The sequence below is a fragment of the Coccomyxa subellipsoidea genome (genome assembly GCF_000258705.1).
Source record: "Coccomyxa subellipsoidea C-169, whole genome shotgun sequence".
In the NCBI taxonomy this organism is placed as follows: domain Eukaryota; kingdom Viridiplantae; phylum Chlorophyta; class Trebouxiophyceae; family Coccomyxaceae; genus Coccomyxa; species Coccomyxa subellipsoidea.
This window is the reverse complement of record NW_005178042.1, coordinates 1,003,203-1,029,624: the sequence shown is the minus strand read 5'-3', so window position 1 is coordinate 1,029,624 and position 26,422 is coordinate 1,003,203. Positions and strand designations below refer to the sequence as shown.

General features: G+C 53.0%; 6 protein-coding genes across 6 annotated transcripts; 4 read left to right on the top strand and 2 right to left on the bottom strand.

Moving 5' to 3' along the window:
- Window positions 1–956: 956 nt before the first annotated feature.
- COCSUDRAFT_26592 (isoleucyl-tRNA synthetase) lies at window positions 957–8,512 on the bottom strand (the record flags this gene model as incomplete). The annotated part of the gene is made up of 18 exons (XM_005651701.1): window positions 957–1,101; window positions 1,328–1,536; window positions 1,824–1,950; window positions 2,236–2,414; window positions 2,852–2,983; window positions 3,252–3,484; window positions 3,907–4,042; window positions 4,248–4,361; window positions 4,694–4,935; window positions 5,253–5,433; window positions 5,716–5,861; window positions 6,011–6,092; window positions 6,237–6,485; window positions 6,779–6,900; window positions 7,177–7,409; window positions 7,775–8,020; window positions 8,152–8,192; window positions 8,327–8,512. 18 exons carry the CDS (start codon window positions 8,510–8,512, stop codon window positions 957–959), a joined length of 3,003 nt encoding a protein of 1,000 aa, XP_005651758.1.
- Window positions 8,513–9,346: 834 nt separating this feature from the next.
- On the top strand, window positions 9,347–12,738 carry COCSUDRAFT_45775 (hypothetical protein). The gene is made up of 9 exons (XM_005651700.1): window positions 9,347–9,600; window positions 9,801–9,872; window positions 9,999–10,090; window positions 10,256–10,411; window positions 10,669–10,785; window positions 11,135–11,348; window positions 11,600–11,777; window positions 12,083–12,221; window positions 12,433–12,738. Exons 1-9 carry the CDS (start codon window positions 9,564–9,566, stop codon window positions 12,676–12,678), a joined length of 1,251 nt encoding a protein of 416 aa, XP_005651757.1. The 5' UTR covers window positions 9,347–9,563; the 3' UTR covers window positions 12,679–12,738.
- A 442-nt stretch (window positions 12,739–13,180) lies between these two features.
- Window positions 13,181–16,456, bottom strand: COCSUDRAFT_26591 (hypothetical protein; the record flags this gene model as incomplete). Its single annotated transcript, XM_005651699.1, has 9 exons — window positions 15,943–16,456; window positions 15,810–15,867; window positions 15,577–15,712; window positions 15,229–15,426; window positions 14,861–15,057; window positions 14,582–14,750; window positions 14,163–14,364; window positions 13,718–13,910; window positions 13,181–13,358 (listed from the first exon to the last, which is right to left on the bottom strand). The coding sequence occupies exons 1-9, from the start codon at window positions 16,091–16,093 to the stop codon at window positions 13,181–13,183; spliced, it is 1,482 nt and encodes a 493-aa protein (XP_005651756.1). The 5' UTR covers window positions 16,094–16,456.
- A 274-nt stretch (window positions 16,457–16,730) lies between these two features.
- COCSUDRAFT_31951 (hypothetical protein) lies at window positions 16,731–17,866 on the top strand. Its single transcript, XM_005651698.1, has 3 exons — window positions 16,731–17,048; window positions 17,362–17,468; window positions 17,619–17,866. The coding sequence occupies exons 1-3, from the start codon at window positions 16,988–16,990 to the stop codon at window positions 17,646–17,648; spliced, it is 198 nt and encodes a 65-aa protein (XP_005651755.1). The 5' UTR covers window positions 16,731–16,987; the 3' UTR covers window positions 17,649–17,866.
- A 176-nt stretch (window positions 17,867–18,042) lies between these two features.
- COCSUDRAFT_52098 (hypothetical protein) lies at window positions 18,043–20,633 on the top strand. Its single transcript, XM_005651697.1, has 5 exons — window positions 18,043–18,604; window positions 18,784–18,929; window positions 19,039–19,112; window positions 19,264–19,378; window positions 19,724–20,633. The coding sequence occupies exons 1-5, from the start codon at window positions 18,093–18,095 to the stop codon at window positions 20,116–20,118; spliced, it is 1,242 nt and encodes a 413-aa protein (XP_005651754.1). The 5' UTR covers window positions 18,043–18,092; the 3' UTR covers window positions 20,119–20,633.
- Window positions 20,634–23,447: 2,814 nt separating this feature from the next.
- COCSUDRAFT_11485 (hypothetical protein) lies at window positions 23,448–26,391 on the top strand (the record flags this gene model as incomplete). Its single annotated transcript, XM_005651696.1, has 6 exons — window positions 23,448–23,630; window positions 24,000–24,115; window positions 24,608–24,710; window positions 25,016–25,324; window positions 25,659–25,841; window positions 26,224–26,391. Coding segments are annotated over 6 exons (1,062 nt in total), but the record flags the coding sequence as incomplete, so codon positions are not given.
- Window positions 26,392–26,422: the final 31 nt, after the last annotated feature.

The window sequence follows — 26,422 nt, the reverse complement described above, 5'->3', positions numbered from 1 at the left end:
CTGCACCCGCAGCAGCACCACCCAGAACAACTCGTGGATTCCTGGTGTCCAGGAGACCTGCTGTCGCTGCTGCGCCCACCAGCCCACTCACCTGCAATGGGATGAAATACAAGGTCATCCACGTCTTTTCCTGCCCATCTCAGGTTGTTACAAACTGCAGAAGAACCAATTATGCTTGGACAGTGGAAGGCAGTTGGAATAGAAGCTGGCAGGCACAGCTCGCAAAAATATTCTTGGACCTGCCAAGCCTTGAATTTACCGCTGCGAATTTGTCGGTGCGATTTTGCCCAGCGTTGTAGTGCAACCGGTACACTCTGTCCTCTATCCCTTCCTCACTGACGTCCGTTCCATACACTTTCGCGGCACCTGCTGCCCCTGCCCAACATTTCCTGCCTGATGAGTAAGGTTCCTTTTGAATCACCAAATGTCTGCCGTGAAATCAATTTAGAGCTATTTCTGTCACAACATCGGCTTCGGCACACATAGATCGGGTGCAGATGTGCTCCGATGCAAGTTTACCTGCAAGAGCTGTCCCAGTGAGAGCACTCACTACCATGCCATTGGCGAGCCTGGTGAGAAGTTTGGGGTCTCTGAGACCAAGTCTGTACGCGATGATCGGGCAAACGATGATGCCACCGATTATGCTGCCGGCCTGAAAACCCTTCTCAAGGATATGCAGAGCCAGCAGGTGCCCCTTGCCTTTCGGATCGAACTCTTCAGATGCCATCGTTTAAGTGCAAGGCATGTGCATCTCTCATACGTGTTTTCCATTTTGCCTTGTGGGGCGTTGAGAACTTGATTTCGAACACCAGATTACACAAACATTCCGTAAGCATTGACGATGAGTCATCACACACTCAAATTTTGACTCAAAATTTAGAAGTTGCCATGCATTACCAAAAGAACATCAGAACGGCCTGTTCTGAACAGATGAAAATCACTGAACCTCAGCAGTACTAAAGAGGTACAGCGGCCGCCTCCGGCGCAGGAACAACCGCTGCAGGCAGTTCGAAGCCCATCCCACGGATGACCGGGGCACAGCGCTCACACAACTGGGAGTGATCATGGTCGCACCCAACCTGCGTGCTGTAATTCCAGCACCTGCATGGAGATCACGTGCAGCTCAGTGCTCAGCCTCACCCCCCCATTCAACACCCCTGATCTTATCCTGACCCCTGACACAGATGCCCAGAATTGACCGCAATCCAAAAGCGCCAGGATGTGCGCATCACAGCAAGTATCCGTCAATTTCAATGCAATCTGCAGCTGCCGCATTTCCCATCAATCACTCAACACGGCATGCAGGAAACACTGCAGGTTGCCACACTTGTGCATGAGGGAACTGTGTCCGGGGGCAGGGGCTTGCCTGGAGCATTTCTGGCCGTCGGCGCGGCTGACGCCCACGGCAATGCTGCCGACTCCCTCCAGAACAGTGGCCTTGCTGTAGCTGGTGGATGCCACCTGGCCCTCGTCCTCTGCCAACTCAGCCTGGCTCACAATGAATGCGTAGCGCAGTGGATCTGCTGCATTGCCCGCCTGCAACCGCACCACAAGAAAGTCAAGATTTTGACACACCTTGAGAAGTCTGATACGGCTTGCTGAAGCTGTGATTTTGGGGTGGAGGATGCCTGCAATGTTGCCTCATGACACCAGCCAATGCTGCCAATAAAAAGTGCAGCGCAGAGCAAGGGATTGCTACTTTAGCCTCAACAATATGAGCAGCTGGCCCCTCAAGGAACAATCATCGGACAAACTCTATAATGCAGGCAATTGGAAAGAAGAGAAACAACGCAAGGCATTGTTTGAATGGGTAGCGAGCGCACCCCTTGCAGGGAGCGCAGGCTGGCGGCCAGGTCAGCGTCGGCCACATGCAGCAGCACCTTGGCCTCCAGGCTGGCGCCCAGGAAGCCGTCCTGCCGCGCCCTCTCCAGCACCATGTTGACCTCCTCCCTGCAGATACACTCGCCAGCCGTCACACTCGCCTCACCCCCTCCCTTCATCAGCTAAACTCCATGGACTACACAGTGCCTCCTGCTTGGGGTCCTCTTCCTTGTGACAGTTCACCTAGACCAAATCATATTCAACATGCTGCTATGGTCAACGTGAAGAAGCGTAACCATTGGCAGCCATACAAGTGCACGGTCATACACAGAAAAGGCAAAAATTAATACAGGGACAGATGACTATATCTGCAGAAGCCCAAATAATTTCCTGCAAGAGAGTGAGGAAACGAGCCTGATCTGCAGCAGGGCCTTGAAGGCGCGCTGCTGGTCGGCCGGGATGGCGGCCCACTGCTGCGGGGGGGCGAGCCAGCCGGCCTGGAACACCGACACACTGGGGGCTTCCCAGGGTAGCGCCTGCCATGCGTCCTCCGCAAGATGCGGCACAATCGGCGCCAGCGCTGGCAGCAGCCCCTGCGCACCAGCACTGGGCCTCAGCTGCCGCAAACAGCTCAGCAGAGCATTTTATCAAGCTTGCCCTAAATAATTGGTGCAGATTATGGACGCAGGATTGCCTGAACACTTCCCTCGAGTCCCTAGAAAACCTATCTCTCTCTAGCTGGACCCCCGATTTTTCGTGGTGATGCAATATCTGCACATCACCTCATGTGTGCGGATGTGCCTGCCCCACTTTCCGCAATGATGCCAAACATCCAAATGTAGGCTCACAAGTACATGTGGCCTTTAAATTTGCTTGTGTTGGGGCAATGAAGCGCGGAAGGCAACACCCAGTCAGGGTGAGTGCAGGGGACTCTGAAGCAACACCAATTTCAGGGGGAACCACTTTTGTATTTGTGTATCCCCTGAGCCCAGCTGGGGTAATGTAGAGTTATGGGCGTTGGTAGGCGCGCCTGCAGGAGGGAGTGCAGCACGGTCTGGGCCGCGCGGCGGTCGAAGGAGTCGTCGGCGGACACGTACAGGCGGTCCTTGATCACATCCAGGTACCAGTTGGACAGGTCCGCCACCACAAACCGCTGCACCGCCTGCACCATTGAAACCCACAAATCCTTCAATCACAACGGAACGTTGATGTAAAGAATGCACAAGAGGGGCAGCAAAGGACACATTCCTTTTTGCTTATTGCTCAGCTGTTGGACAGAACCATGCACATTCGATCGCCACCCAGACATTCTTGTACATTGTCCAAGCTAGGCTGATACACAGCGCGCTGTTCCATTGAGTAGAGGCCTTGCGACATTTCCTCAAATATCATCGAGAGGCACATCAATAGGCAGGAGGAGGGCAGCTCGCCTGGTACACCCTGAAGAACTGGTAGGTCTCGTAGGAGGCGGACAGGCCGGAGAGCAGCGTGGCAAAGCTGGACAGGATGAAGCGGTCGGTGGCAGGGAGGGCATCGTAGGGAACGGCGTCTGACGCCGGCGCAAAGTCGTGCAGGTTCCCTAATATGAATCGCAGCGTGAAGCGCAGCTTACGGTACACATCCGCTACCTGGCTCATGACTGATGGGCCCATCACCATGTCCCCTGTCACAGGACACGCGGGGGTGAAAACCTGAGATCATTGCTCCAGCGACACTTGGAGAGCTCTCTGAATGTGGCCAGAAGGCTGCTGCCGTTGCTGGCTCCCATGCAATTGTTTGGATGCCTTGCTTAATATTGCTGAATTGAAGCGCTGCCGCTGAGGGATGCACAAGGGTAGGGTGTGACCTCAAGACCAGCCACGACAGCGGACCATTCTCGTCTCTCCCAGGTATGAGGAGCGGTGCACTTTGATCAGCATAAAGCCAGAGCATGGCACGCTTGAAATGAGCTGAATTTATATTCTGGTGCAGAAACACGATTGACACTGTTCTTGACAACGGGTGCATTGGGGCGTGCCAGTGAGGATTTTGAGGTAGTTTAAGGTGCAGCATGGCAGAGGAAGTATGGAAGGGGCAGAAGCGCACCGGTGTAATCGACGGAGGCCACCCAGAGGCGCAGCACATCCGCTCCCAGAGCCGGCTCCTTGTTCTTGTCCTTGCCGCCCTCAATGATGGATCGCGGGTCCACCACATTCCCCAGCGACTTGCTCATCTTGTACCCCTGCCACACCACACTATCTTGTCATCTTACATGCGTCCCTATACGTTGGTGCAGCAACACTCGGAACCCAAAATAGACACTGCAATTTCCCTAGCGAATACAGCTCTTGCTGATGTGTGTACCATGCCTGATGAAAGCTCAGCAGTCAAGAGGAGTTTTGTTGATGCTGGCAGGCGGGAGTGAGCACGAAGATCAGGGTCAGTACCTTTTCATCGAGGGTGAACCCGTGCGTCAGCACAGCCTTGTACGGCGCTGAGCCGCGCGCGGCTGCTGCGGTCAGAAGAGAGCTCTGGAACCAGCCACGGTGCTGGTCACTCCCCTGCACACAAAATTTCTAAACCTTAGCTGTTGTCCTTGCACCTTGATCTCGAGTACAGACTTTCCAGTACAACTGGCAGCCCATGACCAGAGCATGCATCACACAGGCAGCTGCACACATTTTCATACATGGAAAGCAGCAGTTAATTATGGCAGGACAATCCCCACAAATTTACACCTAAATGGGCGGAACCCATCAAGCCTGGCATTGCATGCATACACAGCGTTTTTTAACAATGCCATCTAAAAAATCATGAGAGATGAGTCACATTTAGGAGGGACAATGAATTTGGCAACAGGCAATGCATGCATGCGCGGCGCATATTTATTCACCTCCAGGTAGAGGTCTGCAGGGAAGGCCAGCCCGGGGGTGCTCTCCACGCAGCCGGCCCAGCTGGTGCCGCTGTCAAACCACACGTCCATGGTTTCCAGCTGCTTCCTCAGCTTGGGCGCCTCCGTGCGCAGCCGCTCCGGCAGCAGGTCCTCTATGGGAAGCTGCCAGAAGGCGTCCGTGCCCTTCGCCTCCACCACCGCCGCCATATGCTCAATCGTCTCCTCCGTCATCAGCGGCTCGCCTGCAGCATGTGGCCAGCTTTAGCACTTGATCTTGGTCGGGGCCCCAGAACGGTGAGGCAAGCCAAAGCATGCAAATTATCAAGTGCGTACAGGTTGACGCCTGCATCTTGCAGCAGCTCCCGCATGCAGCGAGTGATGTCAGGATGCAATTGATGGCTGAGCAGCTGTGGTCAGAAGAGGCATGCATATTTCTTTCAAGGGAAAGGGCCACCTGCGCTTTTGCAATTTGCTATTTTGGTGCCGGTCAGTGACCATGGCATCTGTTAAGAGAAATGACGTGCAACATTACATGGTAAAACCTTAAAAGTTGGCGCACCGGAGTCGGTGTAGTAGAGGACTGGGATGGGAACGCCCCAGGAGCGCTGGCGGCTGATGCACCAGTCGGAGCGGCCCTCCACCATGCTCGTGATGCGCTTCTCGCCCGACGCCGGGATCCACTGCACAGAGCGCACCGCGTCCATCGCCGCCGCCTGGAACCCCTCCACCGACACAAACCACTGCGCGCGCACCACAGACACACCTCCTCAGCTTCATCTTGCAGCCTCTGCAGATGGTCAGGGAAACACATCCATTGCATTACTGTATCATACTGCAATTCACAATTTTGGGTCTTGATGTGTTACTTTATGCAGTCGGCAATGGACATGCCGGTGCAGTGCCCACCCCAAGACATGCCCAAGTGTACATGCGAGTCTGCCTGTCACTTGCACTGCACATCAGGACGAGGCAAAGAGTAATCTTGTCAAGCACATGTGGTACGAAAGGAGCAGTGCGGGCACCTGGTCTGTGGCGCGGAAGATGGTGGGCAGCTTGGTCCTCCAGTCGTAGGGGTACTTGTGCGCGTAGCGCTCCTCCTTCAGCAGGCACCCCTTCTGCTGCAGCGCCTCAATCACCGCCGCTGTGCCCTCCTTCAGAACCGGCAGCCCTGGCGGACCCCACAGCAAGAGTTAAGTGTTAATAATATTAGACGGACATGCATAAGATGTTGACTGTCTCAGACTGACATGCATGAGAGCTGCAAAGCAACGAAAGTTAAGAGGCAGTGGGGGGGTTGATAATTTGTCGAAGACTTACCCTTGAAGGGGCCTGCTTCCTCTGTGAAGACGCCATCATCGTCGACTGGAGATGAAATGGGCAGCCCGTTTTTCAAGCCCACCTGCCCGCAACCCCACCAAGATCAGCCCCAACTTTAGCTTCACGACTGCACCTCCTGGCAGCTTTTCCTTACTGGAGTAGTAATCACGTGACTAAGAAGCTTGGCAAATCTCCCATGTTGGTGGCTGGGAGATCGGTCATCCACCTGGTAATCTTCCTGGCCATGACCCGGGGCGGTGTGCACGAGGCCAGTGCCTGACTCGGTGGTGATGTAATCGCCGCCAATGAGTACAGGGCTGGTGCGTTCAAACAGTGGGTGCCTGTACTGGCAACCCGCCAGCTGGCCGCCAGTCAGACTGCCCAGCCGCTGCAGCTGCACGCCAAACTTGGCCCCCAGGCTGTCCACCAATTCCTCTGCCACAACCAGGCGCCTGTGAGCCCATGACTCTGCGCCCTCCCCCTGTCCGACCACGCAGACCTCTGATTTGATCATTTTCAGCATTAGATGACTGCAGAATCTAGTGGCAATTCTGGATGTTGACTGCCTGCATGAATGCTCCGCAGGGCACCGGACACCTTAGATAAGTAAGGGTCTATGTATCTGGCGGGGGCCTGCTCGGAGTCGTGAAGCTTGCAGGCTGCAGTGTCTGGAGCTCAAGGACTGTGGCAAAGTTCAGACATTTTCAAGTGAGTTGTCATTGTCATTGAGTAAACGGCGTAGATATGTGCCTGCGCTTCCACTAGGACATAATTCATGCGTTCGTTGACGGCCACAGCCTCGTTTGCTGGAATGGTCCAGCCAGTGGTTGTCCAGATCGCCACAGCAGCCCCCGACAGCTTCTCTTTCAGGTCCTCTGGCATTGCATCACCTGAGCATACAGCAAGGGTTCATAAGAAGGGAAACCATATCTAACCCACAACTTCTGTGCCCAGGATGCGCTTCTCTCTGCCCACAATGACACAGCAGATCACAGGCATTCAGCGTATGTCCGACTGCTGCGCAACAACCCCACAACTTTGGCAGCAGCGGTACATGAGCAGGGAAGGCAAAGCAGGACAAGCCTCCTCTTGCATCAGCTTGCAAAAAGCAAAGTGCTCTTACTCACGGCATATTTGTGGGTACACGAGGTCGTTGGGACGCCCACCTAGGCTGGTGAGGGGCATGGCGACGTAGATACTGCGGGAGGTGTGGCCCTCGGGATATTCCAGTTCTGCCTCGGCCAGGGCGGTGGCGGAGGAGGGAGACCAGTGCACAGGCTTGCGGCCGCGGTAGATGTGCCCTGCCGCCACCAGCTTGCCGAACACGCGCAGCTGCGCCGCCTCGTACTTGGGCTCCAGCGTCAGGTAGGGGGCGTCCCAGTCGCCCCATATGCCGTACCTGCATGCATTGCAGGCCGTTAGTGTGCTGCCAACATGCTTTCTTACTAAGGATTAAAGAGCATTTGCCGACATCCTCCCTCATTACAGGCCTGGCAGTATGTCTCTTTGCATGGAGATGATCGTCAAGTGAAGTAGACCCAGTCATGCTGCAGGTGAACCCTGGTTTGTTGCACATAACCATTACGAGTATCACATGTGCATCCAGATGACACGCACGGGGACAAAAGACAAAGATTTGCATTTTGCTGCACCATTGCAAGGGCTCATACTTCACCACTGTAAAACAACTGAGGAACGGTGAGCGCCCAACTCTGGTATAGACTGTAAACAGGAAGGACCTGTGGCAAGAGTGTGACTGCTCACCGCTTGAACTGCTCGCGCTGCGCTTTGACGGTCTTCAGGGCAAAGTCTCGGGCTTTGCGTCGTAGCTTGATGGGGTCGAGCTCGCGCCGCTGCTCGTCAGACATGCTCTGCAGCACCTTGAGCTCAATGGGCAGGCCATGGCAGTCCCAGCCAGGCACATATCTGGCCTTCTTGCCTCCCAGAAGCTGGTAGTTGACAATGATGGATTTTAAGATCTTGTTCAGCGCATGCCCCAAGTGTGTGTCCCTGCCGTCAGCACCACACGGCTTTTGATTGGGGCTTAACCAGTGATTGGCAATCATGAAGGACTCTGGATCACAGACGTCATCCCAAAGTTGAAAACAAGCTTAAGGAGGATTCATGACTTGACGACGTACCCATTTGCATAGGGAGGCCCATCGTGTAAGGTGAATACTTCCTGTGCATAAGCACAATGTTGTCAGGTTCTTAAAGTAATGGACATCAAGCAGCATCAATGAAGCAGGAATGAGCTCATGTACAGGGAACGTAAGGAGAATGACAAAGGCATAAAAGATATGGAGAGATTCCTACCCCTGGATTGCTTTTGAGCAGCTGCTCATAGATGCCATTCTTCTCCCAGAACTTCTGTAGCTCCGGCTCCCGCTGAGTGGAATTTGCTCGCATATTGAACTTTGTGATAGGGAGGTTCACTGTGTCCTTATATGGGCCTGCGGAATGAAAGATCCATGAGGAGCCTGAGATCAACTTCTCATGCATGGAAGAAATCCTGCATTTCACCCCATTCAACCTGGAGCAGAGACTTACTGGCATCCTTCTGCTTCCCCTTTCCCTTTGCCTGCATTGTGGTGAGGAGGCGCAGCCTCTGCAAAGGCATGCTGTTGCTGTGTCTGGGGAGCCAGCGATTGCATGGCTCTGTCATGTATGATCTCCTCGTTGCTGCAAATTGTCCTCGTCCATGGATCTGTGGAGAGTTCAGACATCTGATCAACACATTCAAGGGAGCACAATGCATCAAATGGCCAGGTCGTCCAGACATGCAGATATGTGGCCTTTGTGGTGGGGCTAAGCCAATGTGATCGAGCTTTCTGCCGCTACAGAAAACTGCAGAGTTCGGATCCTCTGAATTTTTGCAGGGATTACCGAGCGTAATGGCAGGCAACTGTGGCAGCACGGTAGTGACACCCTCCCCTGCATGGGCCAGAAGTCGAGGACTACGTTCATCCTCAGCAAAGCTCGGATAGACAGCTTGCCAGACGCAGTCTGATATTTTAGATTATGTAATCACGTATCAAATCATATGTTATTACTAGTATTTAACAATTAATAGATAGCCTTCCTCTACTAGCCCAACACCTCATGTTGCTAGACCGTACTTTTTCACATTTAGCTCAGAGCCTCATGGATTGTCTGCATCAGGAAAAGGTTCATGGAAAAGTTAGTGTTGTTGGACCTTCCTCATCTTTCACTTCGCATGATCGTAAATTGTTTGTGGTCGAATGCAGGCGTATCTGTCATATAAACAGAGGTAAGCCAAGCTCTTCTCTCATGTTGCTTCTGAAAATACCTTCCACCGGCTATCAAATAAACTCCGAGAAAAGCAAAGACTCTACTTATCTATATGCTTCGATGCGACACAGTCACTATTAATTGTGCAGCAAGGGCATTTGGAAGTACTACTGGAAGTCAAGAAAGTGGATCACACTCCTATGACAATGCCGTGTAAATGACTCATACACGTCATATACTTCTTTCAGATCTCTAAGCCTTTAATTCTGACAGAAATTGCAGCACTTGAAAATTTGTGACTATGAGCCACATCATCTACCTCGAAAATTTTATCGAAAGTGCGCCTGCTCTGTCCTTTTGATCACAAGTGTAGAGGTCTCAAGTGAATCATAACCATGTTCTGTAGACACTTGCAATACCTCAGCTTGCCTTCCTCCCCAATTGCCGAGAAAGCGTGCTGTTTGCACTGTCCAAGACTCCTTTTGTAGGAACAATACATTCATCTTAAGCTTAACTTTTCTTGTGTTGCATCTGTCAGACACTGGAGGACTTCCTCCTGAGCTGACACGTATCTTGCTCACCATCAAGGATCTTGATGAACGAGCTGCAGGTAAGGGAGGCTCCACTTCAGTGCTTCACTAACATCAAACTGTCAAAGTAATTGTGCACCTGGATATGAAGTGTGGCATTGTTGTTGCGACTTTAATGATAACAATTTGCCATGATGTGCTCGCAGACATAAGAGAGCGGATTGCTCAGAACGTGGAGACTTTCCTCGACAGACCCGCCCCACCGTCCAGGAAGGGCATGTCAGATCTGCCTGAAGATGTGAGCTCAACAAAAATTGTAACTTTTTAACACCTTCATAATCACAGCACCATCTACCCATGCCTGCCACTGCAAGTGGTAGATCTCATGTGCAGCTGTAGCTACTAAGCCCCCTGCAGCGAGAAAAGGATTTACAGAGATCTGACAGCATGTGTGCATGTGCAGCTGGCCTCACTGAAGAAGGTGATAGAGGACGATCAGCGCATGTATGTGCAGTGGGCAGAGGAGAAGCTGAGCCTGGCTACCATCGCTGTTGACCTGGTGCAGCAGCATCGCGCCACCATTGACCAGGACATAAGCGCTCTGCTGGCTGAGCTCAAAGTGAGGCCCCCGACATTTATGAATCAACAACAGCAATGCTTAGAAGTTCAAGTGATAGAGGTGTACCTAATATCAATTTGGAAAGATATCAAGACCAATGCCACGGAATTGAGCTGGTGCCTCAATTCTGAGGGGTCAGGGCAGACTCTGACATGATTGCGAGATCACGCGCGCTCTTCATTACGAATGTCAAGAAGCTCTTCTTAGGTAATAAGGATTCCTGTGCTGAGGTGTCACATGATCGGTGTTTTGACCAGGCCACAGAGTATGAGGATGACATGTTGGGCATGGAGTACACTCCGCCAGAGGAGACCAACCGCAGGCAGCGCCAGCGTGAACTTGAGGCGATTAATGCTGCAGAGCGCGAAGCAAAGGTATTAACCACTTCCTGCGATTTCCTTGTGCAATTGTCGGGGGTAAAAAAGTTGGAGAATTGTGATTACGACTCGGTGACGAGGTACTCTTGTGGCTGGCTGCTTGTTGATGCTCATAAGAAGTGGGACTCCAGGATAAGGCCTGCTCAAAGCCACATCAAGCTGCAGAAACACAGGCTAGGGAGCTTCAAAGCAGCAAGGATCTCACAGAATGATTGATTGATTGGTTGGTTGAGGGGAGATTGAAATTTTCATGCGATCCAGCAAGTGTCCGTGTGCGGACGCTGTCTAGTATCGTGTCACATGCGGTGCGCGACAGCAATGTGACCGGTTGCTCGCGCGAAAACAGCAGGAAGCAAAGCGGCGGGAGCGCGAAGCGGCCGAGGCAGAACGACGCGCGGCGGCAGAGGCGGCTGCGGAGGCAGCTGCGCTGGCAGCTTCCTTGGCCGTAGAGGAAGCTGAGGTGAAGCCGGAGCCAAAAATTGAGCCCACTTCGCGGCAGCAGTCTGGAGAGTTCCCGGTGCCCGCCCCCCGGCAACCCAAAGCCGCCAACACCGGCAAGGGTGCGAACAGTACAAACTAATACTAAAACATGAGAAACTAAAAATTCAATGTTTAATTTAGTAAAACAAAGAGCTGTGTTGTTGAGAGCTGCAGGACTGCACACGCGTTCATGACAGTGTCTGAAGCACAGGAAGAGCGGTGATGAACAGGTGGCTAGTAGAAAGAAGAGTGCGAGGATGAGAACAGGCGAGTCAGCGACTTGGAGTTTGGCCAGGCCGATACGTTGAAAGGGGGTTGATGGGCAATGCAGGCAACAGGAAGGAGCCTGAGATGGCCATCACACCCACAGCAGTGGCGCCCCCGGTGGAAGCGCCAACAAGGAAGAAGAACTCTGCCTCGCACCTGCCCATGCACATGCCCGCCAATGTCAACCTGTCCGGGCGGATATCCCCCATCAACAGCATGGGCACCCACACAGGGCAGTACAGGTAACAACAACCACCTTCATTTTTCTAGCCCTGCAGAAGGGTCTCTGACCATCTGCACAGAGTGCTAAATCCCTTTGGTGTCGAGCTGGTTGTCAACACCACCATTATTCTGAAAATATCCATTATGTCTATCATATCTATAATTTTGGTGCTGTTGAATATCGAGCTCATGCCAGAAGGACACAGGCATATCCTGCTCAACTCAAGGACTTTTTCACAACCTTGCAAAGGTTTGAACTCATGTGCCATTCCTGACAGGACCTGTTGAATATCTGCTCTGCTAAGCGGGGTGTGTGGCGTGCCAGGGCGCTGGGAAGCCTGCCAGGGATCCTGTCGCAGCCGATGCCGATGGAGCAGGACAGAGGGGGCGAGGAGGAGGATGCACCCGCCCCCTACATGCCCATCGTGCCCCAGGGCATGTCCACCTCAGCACCCGCCCCACAGGTCAACCCATGCGCTGGCCTTGCCTTATCCTCATTTGTTTGACTGCGACTGCGCACCCACCCTTAGCTACCGCATTAGTGCTGCTCTGCTTTTGGTCAAATGCCCATTTCTGGACATGACAGGAAAACACAACACTTAATAAGGAACAGGGTGGGCAAAATTTGAAATTGGATGGAGATGACATGACTAATATCAAATAATGTGTGTGCAGGCTCTTGGGCGGCTGTTGACGCATGCAGATGTGAACGAGCGGCTCAAGGGCAGGAGAGCAGAGCTGTACTGGCCGGATGACAACCTGTGGTACCTAATCGAGATCCATGACGTGGACACCACAAATCACAAGGCGCAGATCATGTATGTGACTGGGGAGACAGAGGAGCTGGACCTGCTGGAAATTGTGCGCGAGGGCCATATGTCTCTCATAAGCGAGAACAGCGGCGGCCGGGCCTACATGTGATAGCAACACTGGCATGCTGCTCTGTATTTTACCACCATCTTGTAATGAATTGCCATGGTCCATTGTGTGGAATTTGCTGATTAGAGAAAGGGATTGAAATTTTCTGTTGCATACTGGCAGGCTTTGTCTCGCTACTTGGCTTGACACAACATGGCTGCCCAGCATCAGTGCTGAGCGCATGATGGCCTGTGCAATATATGTTTCCAAACACAATCCTAGGCAGATTCTGCTGCGATACACATCGTAACTAGCTTCACTTCTATGACCCGTTCTGGGAAGATTTAGTTGACCCGTGACAACTAAATTTGTCACTTCTTGATTGTTCATGGTCCACTTCAAGGTATTCGGGCATAATTTTCTCTGCACTGATGCAGCACATCAGAGAGAGAATCGAAGAGTCGTCATCCGCCTTCCTGGAAGACATGGCTTTGGGCAAATGGCACAGCACATGCTCCAGCCTCTCAAAACACAACAACCAGACCATAATCTGCATGATGCGCTGTCATTTGTCCCACCACAGCCCGGTGTTCCCCTTCGCGAGAGCAAGTTCTGGCCAGGGCTGCCGCAGCGAACGCACACTTTCGCCGCGCATGGCACCCGGCACCATCTGCATCAGCATCTCCTGCACCGTTGCAGTATCCACGCGCATCGCCGCGGCAGCATGCACCTCCAGGCAGTCCCTGCGCAACAATCCCCTTTACAATCAGGGCATAAAGAAATTGGGAAACAACAGGCTGCACAAGTTGCAGCACTCCACTGCTCAAATCGCCTCATCTTCTTTCCCTCCTTCTTCACAGCCATGACTAATAAATTGCGTGACTCCTTTGTGTCAGGTAGCCTCACTGCTTCTTTAAGGGAGGATCCTGCCTTTCTTGCATGCCAGTGAACAGGCCTCCTCGCAACAGACGGCCGCTTCTGTCCTCAGGAAGGGGTACACCATCGGCCACCCCTCTTAATTATCACAAGGGCGATACAAAATCAGAGTACAAGTGCATGTTGAGGCGTGTTGCCACGATCAAGGGCTGAGGTCTGAACTTACCTGGAGTTGCACTCCTCTGGCGTCCATTCTGCATAGCGTGCGTGGTCGGCGCTGCCGTAGAGGGCCCACTTGGGGTGCGTGGCGCGCCAGGCAATGTGATGGATGTCCCCCAGGCTGCGCGTCAGATTCACATAGATCTTGCTGATGCCCTTCCACTCCCAGTTGTATGGCAGCAGCTCCATCACCACAGCCCCTGTGCCCACAGACAGCAGTTATTTTTCTGAGCCCCCTTTAAACACGATAGATGACCCCGCCGCTGGACTGGCTAGGGGGTACTGAAGCCTACCTCTTTTGATTTGGTACCCCCTGATTTGCCAGACTTCTGACTGGAAATGCAAGTGCCATATCTTCATCAAGTTTCACACTCTCAGCATGACACTGGTAGGGGCAGTGGCAAGGTCCCTTGTTTAGAGCAGATCCCATCAATTTTATAGGAGAGGTGGACCTGGTGGAAGGAAGATGGAGTTGGCGAGCAGCGGCCCATGGCGGGAGACCAGCACGCCGGTGCGGGCCATGACAGAAAGGTAAGACTCGAAGGGCGCCCGGGCCGTGGCTGTGTAGGGGCGCACTGCCAGTCCCAGCGTGTGCCCAATGTCCTGCAGCGCCCCCATCAGCTCCTCCCTGTTCACCACCTGCAGCCATGCGCACTTTGAAATTTCTTCGAGATATATTTTTATTTCTTGAATTTCATTTTTTTTTATCATGAGCCTCCCCGTCCATGATAAGAGCCGACCCTCTCTGCCAGCCGGGCCCCACAAAAATTAACTAGCAGTGCAGCAGGTTGAGCGAATCAGAAATAGCGATGTGAAGGGTGCAAGAATGCTCGATGCATGGGATGCATGCATGTGGGAGAGGAGGGTGTACCTCCTCGCCCTGGACTGCAGACAGCAGGGTAATGGTGCGAGGCAGATTCCCTGCCGCAGGCGGCTGCAGGCCATGGTTATTGAACGCAGCCTCCCTGAATTTCCTTCCAACCTCCGCCTCAAAGAACCCATTGAGCCCATCCTCCCTCCCATACCTGGGAGCAAGGGAACTCATCATTGTTTCCTTGCAAGCAGTGTGTCAAAAATTGCTTAGCCCAAAGAGTCATCTTGAAAAGAGGGACAGGATCAGCAGTCCTGAACACCAAATGAACAATTTCACAGGCATGTACATTGCTGCACAAGTGGGGCATGTCCGCTGTACCTGTCAGTGGCCACCAGAACAGCCTCCAGACCCAGCCAGGATGCCTTGTCCATGTGATCCAGCTCCTCATAGAACAGAATTCGAGGCATGTCTTTGTTGGGAGGCAGAGCCGGAGCAAGAGCCAGCTTGATCATCTCCCACACCCAGTCCAAGTCCTGTGCACAAGGAAAGCAAACAAACATCCTGGTCACATCCCCCATGCAGGCAATTCCAATCAGGTCTATCCATATCAGGCGTCTCAGAAGCATTAACCAAGAGCTGAGAAAAGGCGGAGACATGGAGAGAGCAGAGTGCATGACAGGCCGCTGGCATCTTGGGAGGCTCACTGCCAGGTTGTCCCTCCTGAGATTGACAAAGACGATGTTGTCAATGAAGCCCGATCCTTCAGGCAAGGCGCTTTTCCACAACCCTTGTTCCAGCACATTGTACACTGGCAGCAGGGCTTCCATCCAATGCCCCATGTTGTCAGGGAAGGCAGGGAATGCCAAGTCCAGCAGAAGGCTTGTGCCAGGCACCCAACCAGCCTACACGTCAGCACAGTTTATTCATGCATAATTCTCTTCGTACTGTATTGCTTCCATGCATGCATGGTTTACTGCTGCCCCATGCGTTGCACAGCAGTCAAATCTATGAGTAGCAGCAACACAGGTGCCATGGGCTTGCAGAGAGCTGACCATGAGGTTGTCATAGTACAGCTGTGCATCCTTCACAGGCAGCCCCATGATGCCTGTGTTCATGGAGATGGCAGGGCTGAGTGCTTCATCTTTGTTGCTGCCATCCAACACAGCATAGAAGCGCTTGTTGTGCCACCTGGAGACAGCCAGACAGCGTGTATCTGCTGCATGCATGGCATGTGTCAACTGCTAATGGGTTTCTTGAGAAGCCTCACGCCTGTCAGGTGGCTTACCAGAGACTGTGGTACACTGTGAAGTCCAGTCCTTCTTGGTGTATCCTCGTGCTGCTCACTGTGGGGCAATTCAGTGGTAAGAAGCTGTGCTGTATATAGTGGGAAGGTCAACCAGCTGAAGAAGCAAACTTACCTCCCTTGCAAGGCAGGCTGTCATAGAACCAATTGATCTGTATCGGAGAGGCCAAACTCTTGCTGAAGATACCAAGAAGTACAGAAACAAATAATGCCGGTGCAGCGGCATGCATCTCTGCAAGTGACTTCTTCAGCCTTTTAGGTACCATCAAATAACGTCCAAGGATCAGGAATAGATATTACTGCCTCTCTTGGAGCATGTAGGCCCATTGTGCGGACCAATCACCCGCAGAGGGTGTTCAATCGTGTTGTCTAGTTAATTGTGCTGAACTTGTCTTGTGTCTAGGGTAGTGTTGAGACTCAGATGAGATTGCGATCCAAGCATATTGGATAAATTTGCCTTCCAGATTGCCTCTGAATCCGTATTATTGATCGCTAGTCTTCCTCCTGGATGTAACGTTGCTTCAGATCAGGTGTCCTCCAGATAGGTTGATGCAACGAGTTGATCGGAGCAGATTTAGAGATTTCCGAGATAATGTTTGTCCTTCAACCCACAACCAATCCCGCCCGCTGTTCCACTTTCCATTGGACAGGACATTGAGCAGGCTGATGGACTCGAGGGTTTAGGGTCGATATGGCACGTAACGGGTCTATGTGAAATGTCTCTGAAGTCAACTGTCTAGGTGTGGGAATCTTTTACGTATTCCACTTGGTCAGGCATTCTCATTGCACTGACAGAGGTGACTAGAGGCATGTGCATGCATTTCACTGCAGTCAGATCTGTGCATGTGCATTCACTTCCCGCAACACCTCACACCCGGGATGTGTGACCGTGTGACAACTTTGATCAAAGCTTCTTAAAGCTCTTCTAACCCATCAAGATGGTGTGCCATCACCAGTCAACTTGAGTGCCTGGCAGGTTGCACACTCTTCACAGAATATATTCATTAAAACCATCACCAGCTCTTATATCTACTAGATATAAGAGCTAATAGGTGCATTTACACAAAGAAGGAAGCAAGACAAAACAACCATGTGTTTCATGGTACTAGCAGACATAGAGACTCTGCTTGCAGCAGATGCATCCCTTCACGCAAGTACCAATGCATGCCGCATGCTTTTATGCAGTGGGTGTGCATGACACGCCCACCCCGCCACTGTCCACTGTCCACAGCATGCCTTCAAACATTGTGGTCTGCAACTTGCAACTTGTTGAACAAGTCATGCCAGGGAGTCTTAATATACGCAGTGCAGCACAGGACAGCATAATGCATAATGCTGACAGCATTCCTCCTACATTCTGCGCTCACATCCATTGATGCGTCCCATCCTCTCATGCAAGTCTTGCAAGATTTGACAAAGCACAAACCCAAGAAAGGACCATTGCCCTCACAATGGAGCACATTGATATCGCACTTCAGGGGATGGAGCCATTCTGATTGGATGAGGAATGAAAATGTTGGTGCAGAGCACTCACCCTTCGGCAAGGCCAACACACAACCCCTCATCCCCAGCGTGTCTTTAAGCGGGAATCCAGGCTTGCAAAGCTGTCCATCGCCTATCTCACCAGCTTTTCTAGAGCTCCTGAACAACAAAATATAAATGTCAGTTCCAGCATCTGCAACAAGCTTTCAGTTGCTTGGCCATTAAAAAGTCTGCATGGTAGATGCCTTTTGAGATACGCTTCACCAAATGCAGGATCAAGTAAACTTATCATTCAGCCAGGCAGCCCACCTTGGGTACCCACCGAGGGGTACGGTCTAACCGCATGATGGCCCTTATGAGGGGCGATCGCCCTGTGAATATGAAGATTCCCTGATTCCCAACATTCCCTCCAGAGAGCAATTATGAATCACAATAAGCCATTGTTCTCGCAAGCTTCGGCCATCATTTGTTCTATGAGATCGGCAGACATGGCACCTGCCCGCCCGTTGAGCACGACTTGCCTTCCAGCATGGAACAAGTGTCAGCAGCTGCCAATCATCAATCAGAATCAGCGAAACTCCGATGGGCTCGTTCGCTGAAGGAGCCAAGGGTTAAGGGTTGATGATGGTGTTGAAGGGAGTTTTACGAACCCTGCCATGTGTCCTTCTGATTTGTCATCCCAGAGCAGCTTCCAAGGATCTGATCAATCTTTTTTGGTCTTGACAAAGCTGAAATAACCCAGAAATCTGTGTAAATCTTGTATGCATACTTGAGAGCAGCAGCATGATTCAACCAGGCTTCAAAACAGTGTGTATGTTCTGTGCTCTCCTTGTGAGCAGCAGTGCCCAGCCTACTCCAGGCCCGTCAGCAGAAGCTGGCTCACAGATTGGAGCGCCCGCTCCAGGACCAGCGAGCTCGAGGGTCCAGACCCGTGACCTGACGCAGTCGCCTTTCTCACGTGTGGCATTGTGCGCTCCATTCACAGTTCTTGTGCAGCCATCAGAAGGGTATGAGGTCACAATTGACGCCGACGAGGCCGTGAAAGAGGCTATCACTACCCTTATTGATGGCGACACGCTCCTTCTGGAGTCCAATGCCTTCACGACAACAAACCCCATCAAGGTCACCGTTGGCCTACCAGCTACTGCACTGTTCGCTGTTACAGCTCGCGGCACTTTTCCCGCGATCGTAGCACCAGGATTTACAACACCGAAGCTCACAATCAATGCTCAAGGGACGTCACAGCTCAACGTGCTAGGGATAGACACGGGAATGCTGACTCTTGTGAATTCGGGGTATGTCCTAGCCTGGGTCCCAATTGACCTTACTGAAATTGAGACATCTTTGCACCTCTGTTGTTATTTTTGGATTTGTGTCACCAGTGTAAGCTGTAGGAAAGGACCTTTCTCTTGTAGGTGTGGCCTTCCATATTGGTGCTAGCTTTCCTCTCCTGACAGTGCGGCCATAAATGCAGGACTGGATCATCCGTGGTGACAGGCAACATCACGAGTGCCGTTATGAAGAATACAGGCACAGGAAACATTTATGTCTCCGGCGTAAACACAAGCGCAACCATCACATCTTCAGGGACGGGGGATCAGTACGTGCTTGCTGCAAACGGTATGCTCCAAGCATACAGCTTCTAAGTAGCCTTGTACTCTTGTGTTGCCCTTATCATTCCAGCTGTCATCACATGTAAAGTCAATGTCAATTAATGTCATCTGTGCAGGCAATGTGCAGCTGACAGGAAGCTCCACTGGGCTTGGCAAAGTGATCTACAACCAAGGAGTCTGCAACGTTGGGGTACAGCCAGGCTTCCTTTCACTTGCCATATGTCGTTTGTGCAAATTGTGCCTCAGATTTACCAGCTCATCATCTACATGGCAGGAAGTCAGATACTCAATACGGTAGACCTTCTCTCTTCAGGTTCAACCAATTCGTGTCGTGTTTGCAGGGTCAGTCCTGGGTGTTTGGACCGACCTGTAGGCAGGTGCAATTCTCCATGCCTGACACCTCACTGTCGTGGAGCTGCGGCATCCAGAACACTGGCAGGGCGGCCTGCAGCGGAGGTGAGGATGACTCACCTCCAGTGCGACACAGCCAGCTCACCACCTCAAAAGCCTAAATAGTTTTCATCCTTGAAGTCCAATTCTGCACGTTCCGTACAGTACTCATCTTTTCTGTGTACAAAGCCGCCTGTGAGGTTGCAGTGATATGAATTCTCCTTGGTTGTGATGCACTGCTCATCTGTGGGACAGGCTCGGGTTCTGCCAATGGGGTTAGCGGTAGCTGCATGCAAGTGCCCGTTACATACCCACCAGCCGGCGGCTACGGAGCAGCATGACCTTGCAGCCTGTTGCCTCAGATCAGAGCGCGAGTGTCATCAAGCAAGCTTGCTGGGACGCCCTGCGCAGGTTCTGGCTCGGTCATCACTGTCAGCAACTGCCCAGCCTCCCCGGTGACCTACCCGGCAGGGGTGGGCCAAGTCAGCTCTTACAGCCTGGTTGACAGCAAGATCGGGAGCGTCCTAGGCCTGGACACCAACACCGCGCCTGCGCAGGCCGGTGCAGCCGCCTCAGGGGCAGCGCCAAACACTCCTTTGACGGTGAACGGCCTCGCAAACGGCGTGAATAATGCTGGGACAGGCAATGGGCAGGGGAATGGAGAGGGCAACAGTGGGGCTGGCAATGGGAACCAGAACGGCAACAACAACTCAGGGAGCTTGAACGGCAATGGCAATGGGATCGGGAATGTGGGGAATGGCAACGGAGTCAACAATGGCAATGGGAATACCAACTCGCAAGGCTGATTTGGTAACTGCCTCAAGAATAGGCTCGGCTCCCTAGGCATCTGAGTCAGATGATCTGACAAGCAAGATTGAATTCTATTGGAACTCAAACGATAAGTTCAGGCCCTGCTGTGCCAGGGCAATCTGACTGCATTCATCTTCTTGCCTTGACTTGCTCTGCGCTGGTGCTACTGAAAAGCTAGTGATAAAAGTTTTATTAATCCGACTGTTGTCATCAAGAGACCATACACCATTTGGTGTGTACCTGTTTGTTTTGTGAAGCACTAAGAGCATTATCATGTTGTGCACTTTTGATGGAGCTGCTTGACTGGCCTGCTCCCCAATGTACTGTAGGTTGCCTTCTTTGACCTGGCTTGTTCAGAGAGTAAAGATATGCGCCTTTTTGCCCCAATTCATTGCAGATGTGGAACCTGATCATATCACAAGATCACAAGCGATCTTTTGGAATACACCAAATTCTTGAGTCTGTGCTGCACACAGACACTTCAAGACAATGTAATAGTACATTGAGCTGCCGCGGCTTACTGAACTTGACAGCTGATCAACATGGATGATGCATTGCGGTCCCAGCAGCGCTGCCAGCACCTGAAGTGCACGGTACAGCTGCATCATGTGCTGCTAGCACCTCATGGCGCAGGTGGCAATATCTGAGGATCATATGAGATATGCATGGCTGTGCAGAATTATACCTTTATGTCTGAGGTTGACCTGGTGTTCTTTCGGTCTGCAAGCCAAGAAGGCCCCGCAGATGTGGCTGCAGACGCCCTGCGTGTATGCCCTATGGCCTCTGGCTTTGGGTTTGCCGACCTGTAATAATAATAATAATAATAATAATAATAAGCCTGCATGCACTTCCACATCCTTGGATACCCGGGTGGCGTCATGTGCTCAGGTGGCAGCTGGAGGAAGCTGCCTGTTTCGTCATTCCGGGCCATCTGCTCATCGACTCCTTCATGAGCCTAGGAAGCTTCTGAGATGCTCAGTTCTCTCCAAGTTATTCACTGATTTCACCGACGTATACAGGACTTGTTCTGGAAGAGATTACTGAGCTGGCATAGAGTACATCTTTCTTGTAGCTCCCTCACACTCTCGCCATGAGGACGTGGCGGGGCTGCAAAAGTCCTGCAAAAGATGTGAGTGCCACGAATAGCAGTACCATGGCCAGATCGCAAAGAAATGCCGCTTCTGACGGTCTGCACCGTGTAGAAACAGGCCCAGGTCCGTGTAGTTCTTGACCAACCCTTGATGATTGAACACTTCAGCATCATTTCGGAGTTATTAATGTCATAAATGTGCCGATCAGTGGCCCTGCTGCCTTGTATTTCAACTTGAATCGGCCACCATAGAAGTTTGGTTGGCAGGACGGTTCGCCAATATCTTGAGAGTCAGAATAGCAAAACCTTGGCTCTTTCGCTTCTCAAGACATCCATGTCAACGCAGAGCTCTTCTTCTATCTCGTGATCCTGGTGAGCAGCTGATGGCTTGCTTTCTTGCAGGCTACGATGAGGACGCTGCGCTGCAGGCAGCCTTGGAAGCCAGCGCCCGTGAGCATGCCGTACAGAGTGAGCAATTGTCAAATCCAACTTTATTTGGTGCAGGCGCGCAGCCCTCTGCACCAGATGAGGAGGACCGCGAACTTCAAAAAGCTCTAAAGCTTTCAAAACAGACCAGTGCGCCCCGCCGTCACCCCCTGGCTCAAATATGACTCACTCGCTCTTCCTTGATTGTTTTGCATGCTGCTCACAGCTGAAAAGCTATGCAGGAAGACATCACATCTGTCACCGCATTCCACCTGCTTGTGCTTTGTTGACATCTAAGAGCAACATGCTGCACACCAGGAGTTGTGCAGGTCACTTGATGGTGTGCAGACATTTGTCCTGCTGTGCCCAGGCGACGAGCAGCTTGCGTATGAGCTGCAACAACAGGAGGTGGAACGTGCGCGGCTGGCATCAGCAGGTCAGCCCTCGTCCAGTCAGCCAGCCGACCCATTTGCCACCTTTGCAGACTTGGGTGTTTCCCAGCCACCCACTCAGCCGCCTCCTCAGCAGCAGCAGGTGCAGCAGCAGCGGCCTAGCAGCAACAATCCCTTCGCACCAAATCGCCGCATGCCTTGGGATATCCGGCCTACAGTGCAGCCTGCTGGCAGTTCCTCGGTGTCTGGTCAGGATCCCTTTGCAGCGCTGCCCCCGCTCTTTGCCGCACCTTCCCTGCCAGCTCAGCCGCCACCTCAGCCTTCCTCGTCAAAGCGCACCCATTACCCTCCAGTGCAGCAGTATCGCCCCTCTGGTATCCCCCAGCAGCAGCAGCAGCAGCAGCCGCAGCTTGGGCCCAGCTGGCAGGCCACGTTCCCACAGCCGCTGGCAAATGGTTCTAGCGGAAATTCGGCATCTGTACCGCGGCAGCATCTGCCTATCGTCACCGATGATGAGGCCCTGGCTCGGGCTCTGCAGCAGCAATTAGACATGGAGGTGGGTGTCATATCTTTTGGCCGATTGTGTTTAATGGGTGTCATGCAGTACCTGTGCCTGCACTGCTGTGCAGCGATGTGCCAGCCATGCATAAAGACAGCTGACAAGCTGTGTGCCAGCCTATCCATGTGCCTCTTGATGATGTCAGCGCTTGTGCAGCTCAAGCAGGTCCTGTGCTTGATGAGCCAGAATTCATGGAATGGGACTCTGGCTATTCTATGCCTGCTCTTGATTTATTGGATCAAGTTGCATTGCAGCAAGGGGTAGAGATATCACAGACCTTGCAATGCTTGCCAATAACAACCCATTGCTGCCTGCAGCCCTTATCATGTCGATATAGTCCCATAGCGGGTGCTCTGAAAGCTTCAACCGTTGAATAGGAGGCTCCACGGCCCCAGCCTGACTCCAGGGATGAGGCACTGGCCAAGGCGCTGCAGGAGCAACTCAACAGGGAATCACAGCAGGGTGCCAGCTCTTTGACAGGCGGCAGACAGAGCACTCCAACCCGAACACCGCCCCCTCAGCAGCCAGGTGGGCTGACTCTTTCTTCAATGCTCCAAAGACAAAACTTGTCTCTGTCTCTTCTTCTTTCTGAAGCAGTTGATTGCACACCTGTGTTCGTAACTTCTTAGCAGGGACACTGACAACTGACCGGGTCCTGTCTGACGAGTGGCACACCCCTTCTCTTATGTCACAAGCACTGATGGCAAGGTCGTGGGACTCTCCCTTTCTGACTCGTAGCGCACCGCTCTTCTTGTGTGCTGTTTCTCAGCAAGGGTGGTACTGAGAGGCTGCCCCTGTCCTGCAGTGCTCGATGCGAATCTTTGTGGCGGCTGCGGCCACCCGGCGCACGGCGGCTGGGGGACGTACATATCAGCTCTGGGCCACAGCTGGCACCAGGGCTGCTTCTGCTGCGGCCACTGCAAGCTGCCGATGGCCGATCGCTTTGTCACAGAGCCGGACGGCCACGTTCCCTACCACCCGGACTGCTACCGGCTCGCCTTCGGCCAGCGCTGCTGCGTCTGCGCTGACATCATCCCCGAAGTGGTGCGCTGACATCACGCCTCCCTCCTGGCAATCTATCTTCTCAATCCTTCCATATTTTGACCCGAGGAAATATACTACGCAACAGAGGCAGTAGTGTGCAAATCTTGCATGTTGTGCATTTTTATGTTTTGCCTCTTTGCTTTGGGGGGATCAGGAACTTTTTTCTTACCCTGGCATCCTGGCAGTGTCTGACTATCTTCTTTACTGAGACAGTTGTGGGATCTTGCTTTGGGTTGTGCGAGTGTACAAGGAATGCAACCCTTTTGCAGGACTTGGCTGGTTGGTGGTCGATCTCTGTCTGCTGAAGCAGTGTAGCTGCATGGGTATTGTTCTAGTGTTTAGATGCTCTTTGCTTTGTGCGCGCAGCCTGGGAGGGGCATCATGTACATGACCCACGATTTCTGGAAGGATCAGAAGTCATGCCCTGCCCACCAGAGCGACGGCACCGTCCGCTGCACCGCCTGCCAGCGCCTCTGCCCCAGGTGAGTCTCAGCAACTCCCATGCCACTGGAACCCTCCATACCCCCAAATATTCATTGCTGCATTGCGCTCTCACTGTATTATCAGAGGACGATTAGTTTCAGCCGGCATGCAATTTGACACTTATGTCCCCTTGCGCTGCCATTTGGACATTACTTGACCCTCACGGAAGTGTATTCTTGATATACCGCCCTCTGTCAGCATCGCCTGCCTTGAAGGTAATGACTGCTTGTGCAGTTGTGTCTCTTGTCCATGTGCAAGCAGCGGCATGCTCAGGTGCTGAGGTGCTGACGGTGACAAGTCTGTTTGGGGCTCTCACTGCCTCATCCGCATTGCCTGCACTGAAAAAGGAACACTTGCTTTGCCGGTGTTGTTTGTAGTCCATCTGCAAGCAGGGGCATCATGCCTCAGGTGCTGGGGTGCTACCCGGGACCTTTTCGTAGCTGACGTGGATCTAATTTCGTGCTGATGGGGACCAATTATCTATAACACAGGGCTGAGCACTGGGCGCAGCTGGAGGAGGGGCGCCACATCTGCCTCGCCTGCCTCGACAGCATCGTCGTGGACACCCAAGACGCCCAGCCGCTCTACGCCAAGGTGCAGCATATGCCCATCTCCTTCTTTTTCTGGCCTTCAGGTCACTGGACTTCACGACGCAGTAGTGCCATGAGTGCATCTCTACTTGCTTACCGCAGTGCCAGGGCTTTGACTGGCGAGAGGATCGTGCAAGAGGGCTGGGTGATGAGGCCTGCCTTCAGGCTTTTGAGGCTTTTGGCTGTGTATATGTGTCCTTAAACTCCTTTACATCTATAGAAATAATTCGGCCCAACACTTGAAGGGTGTGCTTGTAGTGATGTGCATTGGCATGGTTGAGCTGAGTGGTGCTGCGTGTGCAATTGCAGATCATGACATTCTTCGAGGGCATGGGCATGCGGCTGCCGGTGAAGCCGCCACTGATGCTAGTCGACTCTGCCGCGCTTAACTCCGCCGAGGCCGTCGAGCACCGCCCGGCCGGCAACGGCGGCGGCGGCGGCGGCGGCGGCCGGCGCGGCGACGGGAGCGGCCCGGTGTTTCACACGCGCGGGCTGACGCTGACGCAGGAGTACCGGCAGATCCGCACCGTCGTGCGCAACCGCGGCGCCGGCGGCGGCCTGCCATTCTTCTCCATCCGCCCCGAGACCACCCACATTGAGGGGCCCGCGCACACCGAGGTGCGCGCGGGACGTGTTGCTCCCATATGTTGTTCTTGGTCCCCGGTGTGTAAGTATCGTGTTGCCTGCCCCTCTGGTACAAGCGCGCGCAGAGGACAGCCGGCAGAGAAAGGCTGCTTCGCGAGTCTGCACGACATCATTGCCGTAGAGGACATGCTGTCAGTGTTGTTGGCTGGCCTTGCTGCAAAGATGTCAAGATCTGCTTCAGCTTTAGGCGAGCCGCCCATATTGGACTTGTTGGCCTCAGTAAACGGCAAAATGTCTGGGTTTCCGGGAGTTTTCTGAGGGTGCAGAACGAGGTGAACTGAGCGTGTTGGTTGGGGGTCGCGCACAGGTGACGGCGATCCTGGTGCAGTACGGGATGCCGTGGCTGCTGACGGGCAGCATTCTGGCGCACGAGCTGATGCACGCATACCTGCGCCTGAGCGGCCACACGCGGCTGAGCCTGGATGTGGAGGAGGGCCTCTGCCAGCTCATGGCCCTGTTGTGGCTCGAGCACCAGCCGCCCGCCCCCGAGGTGCAGCCCTCCTCTCTGCTCTGTGCCACTGCAAATAATGACTGTTTGCCCCACATTGATAGCTTTTACGCTCTGCGCCCTATCGCTCTGCTTTGACTCCACTGCTCTAGAGTCTCTGAGTATTTGTCCTACACAGGTGGCAGCTTCTGCGCTCTGCGCTGTGCCACTGCGCTGCATTTTACATGTTTGAGTGTTTGTCCTACATTGGTGGCAGCGTTTGCGCTGACTGGGTTGGCAGTCCAAAGACCATATATTGAAAATGTTGGAAGGAGCAAGTTCTCATTTGCACCGGTGTGAGTCACATGTTGGGTCAAGAAGCGCGTGGCTTTAGTGACGACCAGTGATGACCAGAGGCACAGGATGATCGATGATCAACGTGCAGGGGACGTGGGAGGAGCGGCTGGCCAGCTACTTCGCGCACCAGATCCGTACGGACCGCAGCCACGTTTATGGGGACGGCTTCCGGGCCGCCCACGAGGCCTTTCAGAAGCACGGCCTCGGCGCAACGCTCGCCTCTGTTCGCGCTTGCGGCCGCCTGCCCCTCGAATAACACCCCTTGGACAGGGGTGACTGAGGGTTAC

Bases quoted from the DNA above. Each gene is read 5' to 3' on its own strand.
- COCSUDRAFT_45775 (XM_005651700.1), top strand. From the start codon at position 9,564: ATGAGCCACATCATCTACCTCGAAAATTTTATCGAAA. The intron at 9,873-9,998 runs GTAAGGGAGGCT...ATGTGCTCGCAG, and splicing joins TCTTGATGAACGAGCTGCAG to ACATAAGAGAGCGGATTGCT. The intron at 10,786-11,134 runs GTATTAACCACT...GCGCGAAAACAG, and splicing joins CTGCAGAGCGCGAAGCAAAG to CAGGAAGCAAAGCGGCGGGA.
- COCSUDRAFT_31951 (XM_005651698.1), top strand. From the start codon at position 16,988: ATGCATGCCGCATGCTTTTATGCAGTGGGTGTGCATGACACGCCCACC. The intron at 17,049-17,361 runs CTGTCCACAGCA...CAGAGCACTCAC, and splicing joins GCCCACCCCGCCACTGTCCA to CCTTCGGCAAGGCCAACACA. The intron at 17,469-17,618 runs CTGAACAACAAA...CAGGCAGCCCAC, and splicing joins CACCAGCTTTTCTAGAGCTC to CTTGGGTACCCACCGAGGGG.
- COCSUDRAFT_52098 (XM_005651697.1), top strand. From the start codon at position 18,093: ATGATTCAACCAGGCTTCAAAACAGTGTGTATGTTCTGTGCTCTCCTT. The intron at 18,930-19,038 runs GTATGCTCCAAG...TCATCTGTGCAG, and splicing joins GTACGTGCTTGCTGCAAACG to GCAATGTGCAGCTGACAGGA. The intron at 19,379-19,723 runs GTGAGGATGACT...CGCCCTGCGCAG, and splicing joins CAGGGCGGCCTGCAGCGGAG to GTTCTGGCTCGGTCATCACT.